This window comes from Rattus norvegicus, chromosome 1 (assembly GCF_036323735.1).
Source record: "Rattus norvegicus strain BN/NHsdMcwi chromosome 1, GRCr8, whole genome shotgun sequence".
Lineage (NCBI taxonomy): Eukaryota > Metazoa > Chordata > Mammalia > Rodentia > Muridae > Rattus > Rattus norvegicus.
The window spans coordinates 255077894-255095463 of record NC_086019.1 but is presented as its reverse complement, the minus strand read 5'-3'; the positions used below and the strand labels follow the sequence as shown (position 1 = coordinate 255095463).

The 17570-nt window shown below is 47.1% G+C and overlaps 1 protein-coding gene and 1 pseudogene across 13 annotated transcripts in view; one reads left to right on the top strand and one right to left on the bottom strand.

The window, feature by feature from the left end:
* The first annotated feature begins 962 nt into the window (after nt 1–962).
* Rpl19-ps3 (ribosomal protein L19, pseudogene 3) lies at nt 963–5645 on the top strand (annotated as a pseudogene).
* Nucleotides 5646–6984: 1339 nt separating this feature from the next.
* Gbf1 (golgi brefeldin A resistant guanine nucleotide exchange factor 1) overlaps nt 6985–17570 on the bottom strand; it is a 128696-nt gene continuing 118110 nt past the window's right edge. For 8 of the 13 annotated variants that reach the window (XM_006231500.5, XM_039080486.2, XM_006231496.5 and 5 more), the window contains 11 exons: nt 13778–14003; nt 13054–13214; nt 12705–12951; nt 12385–12590; nt 10107–10257; nt 9871–10001; nt 9605–9706; nt 9237–9350; nt 8926–9106; nt 8506–8634; nt 6992–7842 (listed from right to left, as the gene is read on the bottom strand). In XM_006231500.5, coding sequence (XP_006231562.1) covers nt 7562–7842; nt 8506–8634; nt 8926–9106; nt 9237–9350; nt 9605–9706; nt 9871–10001; nt 10107–10257; nt 12385–12590; nt 12705–12951; nt 13054–13214; nt 13778–14003 — 1929 coding nt within the window. In that variant the 3' untranslated portion in view covers nt 6992–7561. Of the gene's footprint in view, nt 7843–8505; nt 8635–8925; nt 9107–9236; nt 9351–9604; nt 9707–9870; nt 10002–10106; nt 10258–12384; nt 12591–12704; nt 12952–13053; nt 13215–13777; nt 14004–17570 lie in introns of all 13 variants that reach the window. The other 5 variants (XM_006231501.5, XM_006231502.5, XM_006231498.5 and 2 more) reach the window with 2 other exon arrangements.

Sequence of the window (17570 nt, the reverse complement as noted above, 5' to 3'; positions counted from 1 at the left end):
GCGCTTACCTAGGAAGCACAAGGCCCTGGGTTCGGTCCCCAGCTCCGAAAAAAAGAACCAAAAAAAAAAAAAAAAAAGAAAAAAAGAAAAGAATCAGAAAGATGAAGGTTGGGGATTTAGCTCAGTGGTAGAGCGCTTTCCTAGCAAGCGCAAGGCCCTGGGTTCATTCCTTAGCTCCGGGGAAAAAAAAAGAATCAGAAAGATATTCAGAGACAGAAGCATTACGAGCTGAGCCCACTATGCCACCATAATTAAATTAAGGAAAGCAAGCCAAAGGTTGTTAGAAAACCAACCTTAGCTCTGGTCACTGTACAACAAAAGCCTGCAGATGCTGGACATACCCAAAGTTATGAAGTAATTGGTAGCACCCCATAGATGTGTTAGATTTGATAGAATCCAGAACAAGATCATAAACACCCCCTCCCAAAGAACAGGCTGGGGATAACCGCAAAAATGGGAAAATATCTCAGAATGGGCTCTCTGTGCTGGGCATCCCTATATCATCACATGGCTGAATGTTCATGATATAGGGATGTAAACCACTGACCACACATGATTGAACTTCATGACAAAGGAATGTAGACCACTGATCATCTGTGACCCTCCCCTATGAAATTTTAGATTACCTAATCCTTCTAGAGAGTTCCCCCAGTTCCCTATAAGACAGTATGTCTTCAAACAGAAAAAGACAGTGCCTTGAAATAAGTTAGGGAGTGTGACGTGTTATATCTAGAGAGAGGGCTGAACATGGCAAAGTCCCCACTTGATTGTGGGTGCATAGCTAAGGAACAGTAAGGCTGTGCAGATAGAATAAAGCAAGGACTAGGGTAGGGCTATAGATTAGAAGTAGAGCACTTTCCTAGCATGAACAAGGCTCTGAGTTCAATTTCCAGGACTGTGTCTCCAAGAGAGGCAAGGTGCAGGGGTTAGGGGCAAGAAGCAGGGGCCCAGGGGCAGGTTACAGGGATCAGGGGGAAGGGGGTAGGGGGATGGAACAGAGGGTAGGGACTGTGGATGCATTTTGTTCTGAACAGGATAAGCAGTGGGATGGAAATGCCTTAGGTTAAACAGAGTGCATGGCATATCAAGCAAAGACAAAGGAGGGAGGCCAGGGTTGGTGGCTTGGACTTGGAGAGGTAGGTAGGGATGGAAGATGCAGTCCCACTATGGGTGGCATCAAGATTTCCCAAGGATTGGTTATAGGATGCAAGAAGGAAATTTTTGTTTTTATTTTATTATTTTGAGGCAGGATCTCCTACTCTAACCCAGGATTGTCTTGCATTTGCAGTAAGTCTCCTGCCTCAGCCTCTAAAGTGCAGGCATTGATTATGGGCATAAGACGCCACACTTGGTGAGAGAGTTTTGGGATTAAAAACTTGGAAGAATTTAACTGTCTTCCCGAGACACTGGGCAGGCTTAGGGAGGAGCCAATTTGCAAGGGGTAATTAAGAACTTTTGCTTGGGGGTCTAGAGAGATGACTCACTAGTTAAAAGCTCTACAGAGGCCCAGGTTCAATTCCCAGCACCCACATCAGAGTTTCCATGTGACGGTTTACTCCAATTCCAGGAGATCTGACATCCTCTTCTGGCCTCTGGGCAACAAATATAGACATGGTACACAGGCAGACATACATTTGGGCACATATATACATGAAATAGAAGCAAGCCTAGCTTTTTAGAAAAAGGAATCTTAATGTTGGTAACTTAAAATAAATGCCTGAGTCATTCAAGTGGAGGAGCTGAAGGGCAGGAGAGCGACTCTGTGTTAGAAGTTAGCTAGCCTTGGAAAGTTCAAACTGGGCACAAAGTCATTGCAATGGCTGGTATTTGAGGCTTTGTCAGAGGATGGCATCAGTGGAGAAAACAGATTAGTAAGCTGAGGACTACGCTCTGGCTGCTCAAGTGTTCAGAGGCTGTGGAGATGAGTCAATAAAGGGACCAGAAAAGGGCACATGGCCAGCAGGATGGATGAGAACCAAGAAAAAACAGAAGCAGGGAAGACAATTTCAAAGTACAGATAGATGATTGACTACTTGACATGAATAGCCAGGGCTCTAGGAGGATAGAGACTCTCAACCTGTGGGTCGCAACCCACCCAGCAACCCTCTATCTCTGAAAATATTTACGTTATGATTCCTATTAGTAGCAGATCTACAGCTACAAACATTTATGGTTGGGGGTGTCACTACAACATGAGGAAGTATATTAAAGGGTTGCAGCATTAAGAAGGTTGAGAATCAAAATTCCAGGGATTCAACAGTTCTGCTACTCCTTGGCTGCTGTCTTCTAGCCATCAACAGAAATGAACACCCATGCTCCAATCACCATGCACTCTGTTGTTTCTAGGGAACATCAAATATGCAGACTCAGCAGCTGCAAACCATTCTCTAGGCAGACAGACACCAGGCACAAACCTGCAACTGTACCTCAATCCTATCCTGAAGAAACTGCCAGGCTTGGCAACCAGCCTGAAGTGAGGCCACTGTAGCAGCAAGCTGCCCCAGAATTTCTTGAGTTTCTCTCAATGTCAGAGTTATCGCAAGTTGAGCTCAACAACACTGTGTAAGGCAAACCAACACATGCGTGTCATTAGTGAGGAATCGAGAGGGAGCAAACCAAGGCTCATGCTCGTCTCCCACTGTCTGTGGGGTCACATTTATACTCCTTCATTATGGGTTCTTTCATGTGTCCGCTCTATCCACACATCCTCTCACCCGTGTCTGCTTCAGGAAAACATTTTTTTTTTTTAAGATTTTTTTATTTATTAGCACACTGTAGTTGTCTTCAGACACACCAGAAGAGGGCATCAGATGTCCATTACAGATGGTCATGAGCCACCATGTGGTTGCTGGGATTTGAACTCAGGACCTCTGGAAGAGCAGTCAGTGCTCTTAACCGCTGAGCCATTTCTCCAGCTCAGGAAAACATTCTTTTTCGGTCTGCTTTAGCAAGACGTCCTTTTATTCACCTGTGTGCCCCAGCAAACCACCATTTGACATAATTAACTTTCCAAAGAAATAGAAGTTTCTGAAAGAGCCAGAGTTGGGGTCAATCTAAGGTTAGTGGGAAAATTCCACCACAAATGTCTGAGCACAAGGACCCCTCCCTTCCAGGAAGAAAAAAAAAAAAAGCTGGTTTAGTTCCTGGAACAGCTGCAAGCCAAATTATCACACAAAGCTACCAGACTCCCAACTGACTCCCCTCAGAAAGTCCTGAATGGTACACTGAATTGTCTATCTGAAAGTTGTTTCACTCCACCAAATGCACATAGTACCCTGCCTAGTTACCATTATGCAGATTCTGCTCTAATTGTTTGAATTCTGCCCCAATTGTTTGCAAGGTATATAATCCTCTTAAAATCTGCTCGGGGTCATCTCCCCCCTTGAAGTGGGATGGCCCCGACATGTTGGAATGATTAAACTCCTCTTGCTCTTGCATCCATCACCACCTCTGTGGGTCTCATTTCAGGAGGTCCCAGAAGAGGTTCAATTCAGACCTCACATTTTCACTTCAGGTGGGGGTATGAGAGATACTGGGAATCTAAGAAGATGTGGGCCAGGTAGCTCCTTCCTACTACTTACTGTCTTGCATGAGAAATTATACATGGATTCTTGGTGTGTGTGGCATTTCTGCCCTACCAACAACACTTAGAACGAAGCATCACAGGAAGAAACAGGAAGCAGAGAGTAAAGCTGATCTGTCCCCAGTTCCACACTCCACACCTTCACCTCTCAGACTTGTGAATGAAAGTTCTAAAGGATGCTTAGGCAAACCAGCACAGACATGCTGCTCATCTCTAGCAATGTCACTTCTCAGTGCGAGGGTCTTTGAGTTTGTAGTTGTTGTTTTTCTGAGACAGGGTTTCTCTGTGTAGCCTTGGCTATGCTGGAACTCATTTGGTAGACCAGGCTGGCCTCGCACTTAGAGATCTGCCTGCCTCTGCCTCCTGACTGCTGGGTTTAAAGGCGTGCACCATCTTTGCCCAGCAACAGTGTGTGAGTTTTAGGTCACAGATCCATCACCAGCTTTCCTCTGGTCATTAAAGAAGGAATTTTCTTGCTTTTCCTTTCTCTGCTGTGTCTGCAGTCATGAGAATGTTCAGGCTACAGAAGAGGCTGGCCTCTAGTGTCCTCCACTGTGGTAAAAAGGTCTGGTTGGACCCCAATGAGACTGATAAAATTGACAATGCCCACTCCCGTCAGCAGATCAGGAAGCTGATCAAAGATGGGCTGATCATCCGGAAGCCTGTGACTGTCCATTCCTGGGCTCGCTGCTGAAAAAACACCTTAGCCAAATGGAAGGGCAGGCATATAGGCATAGGGAAAAGGAAGGGTACTGCCAACGCTCGGATGCCCTAGAAGGTGACTTGGATGACAAGGATGAGGATCCTGTGCTGGTTTCTCAGGAGGTACTGGGAATCTAAGAAGATTGTATTATAGCCTGTACCTGAAGGTCAAAGGAAATGTCTTCAAAAACAAGCAGATTCTCGTGGATCACATTCACAAACTGAAGGAAGACAAGGACTGCAAGAGGCTACTGGCTGACCAGGCTGAGGCTCACAGGACTAAGACCAAGAAAGTGCAAAAGCACTGGAGGAGCGCCTCCAGGCCGAGAAGGAAGAGATCATCAAAACTCTAGCCAAACAGGAAGAGACCAAGAAATAAAGCTTCCCTCATGTCTGTACATAGTGGCCAGGGTGTGGCCTCACATGATCAGTCACTAAAACAAGCCTTAAAAAAAGAATTTTTGTTATTTTTTAAAATTATAATTACATATTTTCCCTTTCTTCTTTCCATGTACCCCATTGCTCCCTCACAAACTTATGGTCTCTCTACTTTCTAATTGCTACAAACACACTATTTATTCCTAAATACATAAAATACTATCTACTGAGTCCATTTCATGTTATTTGTATGAATATTTCAAGGCTGACCACTTGGTGTTGGATAACCAACTGGGGAGGCTCTGCCCTGAGGAAGACTATCTCTCCTGCTCTCAGCATTCCCTGGTGCCCATACCCTTTGTCTAGGGTTGAGGCTTCTTGAGCGCTTCCCCTTCCTTGTTAGCATGTCCACTGGCATTGTTCAGGTCCTGTTTTGGCAGCCATGTTGGCGAGACTTCATGGGTGTCTACTCTCCTACAGCACTACGGGAGATGAGCATTTTCCTCCAGACCAGGCTGTTGCTTTTCCGCAAGGATCCTGCCACTTCCACATCATCAAGGTGTCTGTCTTTGTTGTTCACATTGACTCTCCTCTCATGGCCACCTTTGCCTTCTAAGAGGAGATATCATGGCCATGATTCGGCTGTTCCTCTTTTAGGATACTATTTTTAATTACATGTTCATCTGTGTATGGGTGTGTGCAAGTGAATGAAAAGGCCAGAAGAGGGTATCAGATCCTATCTGGGAGCTGGAGTTACAGACAGTTTTGGGCCACTCAACATGAGCGCCAGAACCCAGACTCAGAGCTCAAACTCTCTCCTCCCGCACCCCAAAAGTTTTTCTCTGCTTCCCAGCAGGGAGTCAACCTATAGGCCTCCAGCTTCTTTTCTATTTGGCAAGACTGAGGGACATACAGGTGCCATTCCTCTTTTCTTCATAGGATGGTCTAGTGCACTTTTGTCCTCTACTCTGGAAATGACCAATGAAACGGAGCACCAGGCCTGTGAACAGTTCCTTACAGGAGGAGAGCGAAGGATGGAGCCTCAGCTGAGGGTTCAGCTACCTCTTCCCATCTGCGTGTGCACCACCCTGCCCCAGCTGCTCATGGTCTTTATAAGGGTAGAAGGTTGAGTAGGATTGGGACTGCAGCAATGAAGCTTCCATGAACCCCCACCCATGCTGGGTTGGGGCTCTCAGATGAAGCAGATGTCTACTGAGTCACTGTGCTCCCGGAAGTCACCCCAATAAACTCCTTTGTTTACCAAGCTGGACCTGGTTTATCAGTGAATAGATAGCTCTGTATATTGATCTAGGAAGATGACAGATGGCCTCTAGGTGTCTTTGCTCTAGGGAAGCAATGTGCTTTCACAGGCCTCAGAAGGGAGAAGAGGCACTGGGCAGAGGCGAGGCCCCGGTGTCTGGCTGTAGACTCTGGCTTTTCTACATTAGCCATTGAGTTACTTGCTCCTCATTTTCTCAGGGGCAGGGTTGGGCAAGGCTTCCGATTCATATGGAAACTAGGCCTGGTCTGGACCTGGATGAAAAGATAAACTAGTTCAGGTTTTATGAATTTCCCCACAAAAGGTGGTTCCCATTTCCCAGGTGCTCTTTTCTATACCAAAGTGAGGTTAGAGCTCCAAAATCTGGCAATGTGCAAGTGACAAACCATGGGAAGTCTGGGCAATTATAGAGAGCTGGGCATCAAGCCTCAGGTGCTACAAGAGCAAGGTTAGCTGCTCGCCCAAAGGTCCCAGACTCTTGCCTCCCAGGACTGGCTGGAGATGGAAGCCAACTAAATCAGGCAATAGGTAAGCTCTGCCTGAGGCACACTGCCATCCCCAGCAGAATACCAGCCCTATGCCTTGGTCCTTCAATCCCATTGGAGCAATTGGGGCGGATGGTAGATGGAGGTTGTGGGGTCAGACTGATAGCCCATGTCCAGAACTACATGACTACAACAGTGGGAAGGTGCCCCTGCACCTGTCCAGCCTGACGACTCCTAGTCCTCAGTCACGAGGCTCACTGGAAAGAGAACTTCTGGGCAACTCCACCTGCTCTGAGTCACCTGCTCCACGACCCTGGCAGGTTTCCTTAAAGTGTCTCTCTTGAAGCAGTTATGAAACTGCCCAAGTCCCTGACACAGGTCCTTTATGGCAGGGGGGAGGGAGGAGGCTCTGGCTGATGGCTGGAGTCAGGTGGTTAGGCCTCACTGGTGATATGCTCAGCTTCACTTTACCTGTTTCTCCAAGGCCCAAGCAAGGCTTGGACATGACATCCCAACAATGCAGTGCCTGACACAAATGCAAAAGAAAACCAGAGGGATAGGAACTGTGTTGGTACTAAGACATTTATTATATCATAAAAAGTCCAATGTTATTTTTCCATATGTACATGCTCCTGTGGGCAGACCCCCCATCGAGTCCTACCTGTCCACCCTCCATGGTGCCAAGCGACTCCAAACTGACCAACTATTTAATGAAGGAAGAAGAACTGGAGGCAGTGGCCCAGGACTGATGGACTGGATAGGGAGAGGAACAAAGTGCAGAGAGGTCGGGCTTGGCTCCTAATGCCCAACCTGGCAGGGGGCACATGGCAGGCACTGCAGGGTTGGCACAGCAGGGTTGGCTCTATGCCTCCCCAGGGCTGCCAGGCCAGAGGCAGAGGCTACAGGTTCAGCCTGCATCCACTCTCAGCTTGGAAGTTCAGGACTGAACGGCAGAGGAAGAACCTCGCAGCCTGGAGTGGATCCCAGCAGGGACTATAAACATCGTCATCCCCCTGTCAAGCAGTGGTAACAGCAGCTTGCTTTGGGCCTGAAGATTTCTGTGGCCCCTGGGACTGGAAGCAGGGCCTTGAATGCCTGATAGGAAGGAATGGTCCTGACCTCTGAGTGGCTGCCTTAGTTGACCTCAGAGGTGGGGATGGGGTCTGTAGGGCGTGGCGTGGCTAAGAGAGGCACTGGAGAGGTGGCCTCAATGAGTGCAGGGTTGAGGATGATGGGCAAAGTCATGGGTGGTACCCCCACCTGCAGTGGGGAGGTCAAGGGCTGTAGGATTAGTGGGGGCTGGGCCAGTGGGGGAGGTCCCTCTGGGGCAGGACTCTGTTTGCTGGGGCTAGAGGCCACCGGCGATCCAGGGGAGCTGCTGCTGGCAGCTCTGGTGCTCTCGGGCTTCTCCGGGTCTGTAACAAGAGCACAGTAGCTGTGGTCAGACTTCTGTTGGCATCAGACAACTCTCAAGCTTCTTAGCGGACTTACCACGTCTGTGTCCCTCCCTACTCCTCTTAGTGGACTTACCAAGTCTGTGTCCCTCCCTACTCCTCTCCCAGGCTACAATGTTGAAAGCTTCCTCTTAAAATTCTTGTCATACAGAAAAATAAATTAAAACATAAATAAAATAAAGCTTAGGTTTTTATTTTGCCTCTAAATACAAACTCTAGTTATAGAATTAATTAGCTACTAAACGATAAAGGTATAACAAAATGCATTCCATCCGTCAGTATAAAAACAAACTCATTTTAGTACTTAGCTACCTCGTCTCTACCTTTAACCTCCTTCACAGCTCTCCTTGAGCAGGTCAGTGCTGATCTGGATGGTTCCTACATCCCAGAGAGGCAGCCTTTGTATAGTCACTACAGGCCCCGACTCAGTCCTCTCTCCAAGCCTGAAAACCTTAGGCAGGTATCATAGTGTATCGGGACCTGCTATTTCCCACAGGAAGAGCAGGCAAATAGAATTCTCACTGTGGCTCCTTCCTGGTCTCCCAGTCCCCCTCTTGACAGTAATCCTAAACCACACTGGGCATTGCGTAGGCGTTTCCAGATGGCCAGCTCTGAGAAACTCACCACAAGCTCCCACTTCTGAGGGTATCTCTGGAGGAGGTGGATGGCCAGGCATCCTGGGGTCACCAGCAGCAGGCGTCAGGTGAGTAGAAGCCAGAGGTTTTTGACTGTGAGGCTCTGTGGGCATGGGGTCTAAGGAGAATCCAGATGGCAACATTCAGTGTTTTCTTTCCTGCAGGATCCTGGCTACCCAGCAGGCTTTATTTTTTTTTCCCCCTCTCTAAGAGTAGTCAAGGCTAGCCTCACATTCACAGTGTACCTGGAGATAGCCTAAGTCTATATTGCCCTACATTCGTCTCCTAAATACTGGGGACTACAGGCAGGTACTGCCATGACGAATGGGAAATCATTACTTTGTCCACCCGCCATGAACAGAGAAAACTGAGATTGGAGGATTCCTTGTAAGATTAGACCAGGCCCTACCCTGGATGACAGTCTGCTTGAAGAGTTCATCACGTAGGTGTGGTAAGAAGCAATCGATGCGCTCCCAGGTGATCTCCCAGAGAGCAGAGGGGCTGCCTCCCCTTGCATCTGCACTGTGGAAAATCTCTGCTGTGTCCATCACAAGGAGCATGTTCTTCAGAGACTCAGGGACAGCTTCTGACTGCAGCAGTAATAGGACCATGACAGCGGCAGAGTTAAGACAGAGGCAGCCACCAAGGGGCAAACAGCAAGTCTTCCCAGCATGTGGAAGAGGAAGTGGTCAATGGGCACTGGGCGAAGGCAGAACATACCAGCAAGTCACTGGAACCTGCGTGCATGTACTTGTCCATGAAGTCCAGGATGGTGAGCCACAGGGCAGCAAAGGTGGACAGGGACAGCAGTGGGGACAGGTGCTGCAGGAAGACCTAGAACCCAAGGGTCATGGAGAAACCTTCGGTAGCTGTCTCTGAAGCTGAAAAGCTGATCCCACCTTGCAAGTAGGTACTCAATCAGAGGTTACTCTCAAGTCCAGAACCCTCCTGAACCCCTGGGCGCCTCTATAGCTGGGGGTTCTGAGCACTTACATTTCATCATTAGGCCCCATGAGAAGACCTGGCTCTTCTCTGTGGGAAAAGGCAGGGATGGGGCGAGTAGGTGGGGGCAGTGTGGTGAGCAGTACCTTTGAGAGCAGTGTGGAAGCCCGCATCCGGGTCTCCTCCATCCCGCCCACATCCGCAGGGCTGATATTTTCTAAAAGCTTGGTCAGTAGCGGAAACAGCACCTGGTAGGTAAGTATCCAATGTCACATTAGCCCAGTCACTTGGGCCTGGGCAGATGGTCACAGGACAGCAGATCTGATGCAGGTGGATGGCAGGAGCTCTAGGTTTTCTGATTCTTTCTGCCTTGTGATCTGTACTTTCTCTTAAGAGCAGTAAGGAGTCCTACCTTGTTAAAACAGGACTCCCATTCCAGGGCATCTAGCTTTTGCAGGTCATGTACCAGAAGGGCTCGCTGGAGATATGTCAGGGCCTGCATCCGCACCTGGCGCCGGGCGTCACAGCATAAGCAAGCGATACCTGAGAGGGAGAGCAGGGTCAGGATCTTCCAGACTTCTGGTCTGGTGCTCCTTTGAGCTTCAATGTCACCTGTTCGACCCTGCATACTTCCCCAGGTTTATTTACCTTGTAATAAAGGGCACCAGCAGTGGGCCCAGAGGGTACGTGAGTCAGCTTCAATCTTCCGGCCACCTGTCTCCAGGTGGCGTTGCTCCTCTGCCCATGAACTGTAGATAGAGGCTGCCCGTGTGTGCAGGGTGTGCATCAGGTCTAGCAACTGGGATCAGAAAGCGTGCAGGATGTGAATAAGGTTGTTCAGTCGTTTTCCTCCCTCCCCTGCTATCCTCGCCTGAGTCTTCAAGGGCCCTCAGCACAAGCTGTGCTGTGCCCACCCCTCTCACGAATTCCTCTCTTCAACTTGAGCTCATTGTTCTAGTCCTAGAAGTTTCTAAAAGACGTCAAGAGTTACTTAAAAAAGAGAACACTTTAAAAGACATGTGCACTGAGACTTAATACCATGAGATCACAGTGAGAAAGGCACTTTCGTGCGGGCGTTTGCCTACACAGCTGTTTTGTTTGTGTGCCATGAGCATGCTGTGCCTGTGGAGGCCAGAAGAGGCACTGGACCCCTGGGACTGGGGGTTGTGAGCTGCCATGTGGGTACTGGGAATAGAATCCAGGTCCTCTGGGAAAGTAGCCAGTGTTCCTAAACTGCTGAGCCATCTCTCTGGCTCTGAGAAAGACACCTTGGATCCTATTTCATTCCTGCTGATACAGTTATTTTGTTAATCTCACTATAACTAAAACCAAAATCTTATTTTGGTTTTGTATATGTGCCACATATATGTGGGGGGACAATGTGTAGGAATTGGTTCTCTCCTCCCACTGTGGGTTTCTGTGTTGACATCAGGTCACCAGGCGTGGCTGAGAGCACCTTTACACTGAAGTCATCTGAGTCACGGCAGCTGCCCGTGTTAGTCTCATGTTTTTACAACAAAGCAAACAGGGCTAGTGAGATGCTTAGCACGAAAGCCTGGCAGCCCGAGTTCAGTCCTGGAACTGGGACCCAGGTAGGAGAGAACAGACTCACAAAGCCATCCTCTGACCTTCACACTGAGTGCACATGAGTGTGCACACGCCCACATACAATGATAAATAAAAATAAAAAACAAAGGAAAGGCTTCTGTGGCACCAGTGTCTGGCCAGATTTAACATATTTTTTAATCGGTTTTCTTTTTTTAAAAAAATTAGTTAATTTTCTTTTCTAGACAGGGTCCTGAAAGTCCAAGATTCGCCTGCCTCTGCCTTCTGACTGTACTTATTCTATTTTTGCAAAGACTTCATTATTTTTATTTTATATGGTGTGGGTATTTACCTGCAGGTATGTCTGTGCACCATGCACATGAGTACCAGAAGAAGGTACCAGAGCCTCTGAACCTGGCGCTACAGATGCTTGTGAGCTGCCATGTGGGTGACGGGAATAAAGCCTAGGTCCTATGGAAATCAGTCAGTGCTTTAAGTGCAGAGACATCTCTCCAGCCCCAGATCAACTTACTCTTAGAAATGTATGTGTATGTGTGTGCAGCCATGTGACTTCAGGTGACTGCAGAGGTCAGAGGGCGTTAGAGTCCTTGGAACTGCAGTTATAAGCAGCTATAGCCACTTGGTATGATTGCTAGGAAACTGAAGCTGGGTTATACACCCTCTGCAAGAGCAGTAAGCACCCCTAACTGCTGGGATAGCCCCCCTCCTTTCATCATCTTCCTAAGGCTATTCTGAAAGGCAGCTGCATCTCCAGTCATCCAGTCAGATGAAGTCAGCCTGACAGACACTTAATAACTACGGAGGACAGACAATGCTAGAGATGAAGCTGCCTCTTGTAAGGGGAACTCGGGCTGGATTATAGGAGTGAATGGAAACTCAATTTATCAGTCTATCCTTTTATATCTTCTGAATTTTGTATCATGCATATATATTACAGATAAAATAAGTGAAGATATATATATATTTCTCACACATGCTAGGCAAGCACCTTACCACTAAGATACATCCTGAGTCCAATAAATTAATTTCATTTAACGTCAGGCATGATGGTGCACACCTTTAATTCTGGTACTTGGGAGGCAGAGGTAAGTAGATCTCTGTGAGTTTGAGTTTGAGGCCTGCCTGGTCTATGCAGGGAGTTCCAGGTGAACTAGGGCCACACAGTGAGACCCTGTCTACAAACGAATGCACTGTAAGCAAAGACTTAGAGCTGGTTTCAGATGAGGGAACCCTGTGGAGGTGGTGGTTGAGGGGATGGGCAGTACACAATGGCTATTTCTTCTGACTTCTGACTTTCCCTGGTCCCACCCAAGTCTTGAGCCTTAGGTACAGGAGAAGAAGTAAAGGGTGCCATACTTACGTCCTGACTGACCTGTAAAGACACCGTATGGTAGCTGGCAGGCACGCCTTCGTCCTCCTCTTCATCACTGTGTCCAGCCCGAGTGGCATGCTGGCTGGATGCCCGGGGCCGCCGAAGCATCGAGCCCTCCTTGGGCTTTTTCTTGAACCGGTTCCCTTTGCTGTCATATTTATGACTCTTGCCACGTTTATCCTGGGACTTGCACCCTGAGCAGAGCCAGACTAAGGTCACATTCCCACAGCCTTAGGGCAAAGATACCCAGCCTTTCTCCCATCTCCACTTGACCCACTCCCCAACTGCCCCTTCAATAAGTAACTTACCACCATTCAGACTGGCTTCTACAAAGATGCGGAGGGTCTTGACGCAGAGTTCAAAGTTGTCAGGGGTGATGTGAGCAGCATCACGAACAATGAAGGACAGAGACTCCACACACTTAAGCAAGGACTTAGTGTCATGTGGTCCCAGGTCCAGGCCCACTGTAAGGCTGTACTGATTGACCAAGGGCGAAGGGCCTGGCCTGCTGAGTCCTGCTGCTGGTTTGGAGTTATCAATGTCATCCTTCCCCACCTATAAAATGCACAGGAATAAACTGGGGCCCTATTCTAAGCCAGGCATCCCCTCTGAGAGCTAAGAACCCTTCCCACACGCCCGGGATGGTGGCAGACTCACCACTAACCAACCACTGTTGGCCATGTCAGCGTCTGTGGCTGATCGGTGCATCTTGCCAGGCCTGCCATGGTCAGTGTAGACTTCTGAGTCGGAAGTGTACCCTCGGTCTAGGCTGACATCATTTTGATGGTAGGATGGGAGCTCACTGTCGGATTGTGCTCCTGAGTCAGGCAGGGAAAAGGGAACAAGAGCTCAGATGGACATGGAACAGGAGGACAAGCAGAAGAAAGGTGCTGCGGCCCAGTGTCTCCTCTCATGTCTGCCTACTTCAGCCCACTCACCAAAAGGGTGAGGCCCAGACAACATCTTTCTTTTTTTTTTTTTTCCAGAGCTGGGGACTGAACCCAGGGCCTTGCGCTTCCTAGGCAAGCGCTCTACCACTGAGCTAAATCCCCAACCCTGACAACATCTTTCTTGATCAAATAAGGCAGGAGGCTAATTTGGGCTTCTGACAGCAACTAGAAGCAGCCGTCAGGGAAAGGACATATGGTTCTATACCATGGTCTTCTTCATGACAGTAGGAACTTGGCTTGATAGCCTTCTTGCACGGCCTACTTGCCTTTATGCTGTCTAGCCTGTGGGATAGCCAATAGGCACAGGAAGATCTAGAAGCAGATGGCAGGGACCAGGTGTGTTTAACTTGTTGGATGGTAATAACCTGTGTTTTGTTTTCCCATAGCAGCTGCTGAGTCCTAACTGCTTATTTCCCTGGGAAAGGGCATACCAGCATCAGGAGCATCAGCCCTGGCTGTGGCTTGTAGAGCATCTGGAGGCTTCACGCCTGAGCCAATGCACTCCAGCAATGTGAAGAGAGTGGCCCAGTCATCACCCGAGTGGATGTTGGCAGCATTGGTCTTGAGGAGTTCATGCAGCCCATAAGCGACCTGGTGGCTGACTCTGGACAGCACGCTGGGCTTCATCAGTAACAAGATGCGCAGAGAGAGCAGGACCTGGGTTGGGATGGGAGTAGGAAGTGGGAAGAACATAGATAGTTTCCTCCCTAATCATCTCCATTAGCCATTTAGACTACTGAGGAGAGTTTGCCTCCGACTCAGTTGTTCCTGGTCTGGCCTTGGCTTCTCCTCTTTTGGAGCATTGGGACTTGAACCCAGGGCCTTGTGTGTGTTAGGTATGTTCTCTACAGCTAAACCTCATCCTTGGCTCTGCTTCACTTTGTTTATATTGGTATAGTTATGACAACGCATAAAGAGGTTCCTTATATAAAGTATAAAGTCAACATCCGTATACATTGCCCAGTTTATCCCAAAGGCAGTCTAACGCCGAACTAAGTCTAACATGGCGGCAAAGACAGCATTCACCATAACTCACTGGTTTGCAGAGGTGCGCCCTGATTCTACATGAATTCCTGTGTGTACTATGTGTGTATTGTACACAATTTTATCACTGGGTATGGTTGTCCATCCATAAGTTCTTACACCCTGGGATTCACACTGCCTCTTGATAGCCACTTTCCCAATCCTGTTCTCCTGTCCCATTCCTAACCCTTTGCAATGTGTCCTCAACTTCTAAAGTTCTGTGAATCCCAAAATGTTATCTAGATGGAATTATCTATCTTTTGAAACTGAATTCCCTACCTGGACATCATCCATGTGTTTACGCATCAGGTCTGTTGCTTTAAGTGGCCGAATAGTATTCCATGGTATGTTTGTACAATTATTCTCTTATTGGAAGTCATCAGGGCTGACTCCAGCTTTTGGCTTTGATGAATACAGCTTCAATGAATATTTATATACACAGTTTAAAGCTAAAACGAACCTTTTTTTTTTCTGGGATAAATGCCCAAAAGTATATTTGCTGGGTTGCATGGCTTGTGAATATTCAGTTTTATAATGAAGTGCCAATAGAGTAGCCATGCTTTTATTTCCCCCAGAAATATAGGAATAATCTGGCTTCTCTGTATCCTTGCCAGCATTTGGTATTATCACTTTTAATTTTAGCTGTTTAGTGTGTTATTTTTGCATTTTCCTAATGGCTACTTCATTGCTTATTGGTCATTTGGATATTATCTGTGAAATATCTGTCTCTATCTTCTACCTGTTTTGCATGTTGATATTTTTCTCAAATATATGACTTGCAAACATTTTCTACTGTTCTTTTTTTTTTAAGATTTATTTATTTATTTTATGTGAAGAGGGCATCAGATCCCATTACAGATGGTTGTGAGCCACCATGTGGTTGCTGGGAATTGAACTCATGACCTCTGGAAGAACTGTCAGTGCTCTTAGCCGCTGAGCCATCCCTCCAGCCCTGCTATATCTTTTTATCTTTCTTAAATAAGCTTTCATACATTGAATGTTTTGAGCATTAGAGAAGTCTAATCTATCAATCCTTCTTCTTATGGACTATGTGTATACTGAGTTAAAAGTTAAAAAAACAAACACACTTATTGGACTGGGCCTGGTGGGTGAGAGCACACATCTTTAAATCCAGCAACTGGGAGGCAGAGACAGGTGAATCTCTATATGAATTTGAGTCCAGCCTGATCTACATAGTGATTCTAGGCCAGCCAGGGCTATCCAGTGAGACCCTGTTTCTAAATAAATAAATAAATAAATAAATAAATAAAACAAGCCTAAAACCTAAAACCTAAAACCTAAAACCTAAAACCTAAAACCTAAAACCTAACTGGTTAAGTAAGTCTTCCATCAGTTCCTGCACCATGACCTAGACCTATCCTGAGGGTGAGCCAATCACAACAAACCACAGCTGTCACTTGCTGCTGGGGCAGGCATCCTCATCTTTGCCCCGTCACTGCCAAGGCTCTGCAGTCCCGTCAGCAGCTTGTACAGTAACAGATGCTTGCAGAGAGCAGGAGGAGCTCATTATCTTTCTATATCCTTAGCAGCTCCACTTTGTAGCTGGTGTGCAAACACTTGAGGGAAAAGAGTAATTTAGGATCATGCAGAGAAGCTTAATAACTTGAATTCAAATCCCAGGACTGCAAGTTGTTGTCTGCCTTCCACATGTATACCTATGCACACCTACCTATCCATGCAAAATGATTAAAAATAGAACACAAGAAACAAGGTAGAATATCCTTCCCATTTCACTCTTTGTCAGTGTTCGGCTATTGTAGGGTCCATGCCTTTCATTCTGCTTTAGAGTAAGCTATGTCACCAATCTTTGCTGGGATATTTACAGAGAGTTGCACTGCATTTATATATTGACTGAAGGGAGAACTAACATCTTAATTGTGTTGTCTTCTAATTCATGACATGGCCTCTTGACTCAGGGGTCTTTGATTAACATTTTGTTATTTATGTATAAGCCGGGATCTCACTATGTAGCCCTAGGTGGCCTGGGATTGCAGAACTGTGCCTATCTCTGCTTCCTGAGTCCTGGAGTAAAGGCCCTTGTCACCATGCCCAGCTGTGTTTCCTAGTTTTTAGTGTACAAATGCTATCTATATGTTTGGAAAGGAGTACTTGTAAGTGGTATTGCTTTTAGGTTTGTTTGTTTGAGACAGGTTGTTTTTTTTTGTTGTTGTTGTTTTTTTTTCTCAAGACAGGGTTTCTCTGTAGAGTCTTGGCTATACTGGAACTCACTCAGTAGACCAGGCTGCCCTCAGACTCACAGTGATCCTTCTTCTCCCTCCTGAGTGCTGGGGTTAAAGGTGTTTATCACCACCTCTGGTGAGGCAGGGTCTGAATTTGCCCTTGAATTGACTATGGAGCTGCGGATGGCCTTGAACTCCTAATTTGACTGCCTCCACCTCCCAACTGCAAGGGTTAAAAACCCGTGTTGCCAGGATTTCTGTAAGTTTGATGCTGGCCTTGTCTACACAGTAAGTTCTAAGACAGCCAGAGGTACATAGTGAGATCCTATCCTGAAATAAACGAACAAAACAACAAAGAAATAAACCTGTGCCCCCAAGCCTGGCCCTTTCTTTCTTTGAGACAGCTCTAGTAGCTCTGGTTACCTTAGAACTCATGAAGAAGTCCAGGTTGGTCATGATCTCATAGTGATCGGTCTGTCTTTATCTCCTGAATGCTGTTGTTATATAAGTGAGTCATCATGCCTGATTATCTATCTAGTGTGAAATGTGGAATCGCAGCTCTATCTATCTATCTATTTGTTTGTTTGTTTATTTATTTATTTATTTATTGTGGCAGAATTTCTGTGCACGTTGCTTGCTGTCCTGCTTCCCCCCCCCCCCCCCCCCCGACAGTGTTTCTTTGTGTAATAGCCCTGATAATCCTGGAACTTGATTTGTAGACCAGGTTGACCTTGAACTCACAGAGATCCACTTGCCTATGCCTCCTGAATGCTGGGATTAAAGGTGTGAGCCGCACACTATGCCCAGCCTGGAATTGCTTTTTTTTTTTTTTCGGAGCTGGGGACCGAACCCAGGGTCTTGCGCTTCCTAGGCAAGTGTCTACTACTGAGCTAAATCCCCAACCCCGGAATTGCTCTTTTTAAAGACAGGGTCTCACTATGTGACTAGCTAGCCTCAAATCCAGAGATCTGGCTGTGACTGTTTCTGCCTCTTTGGTGCT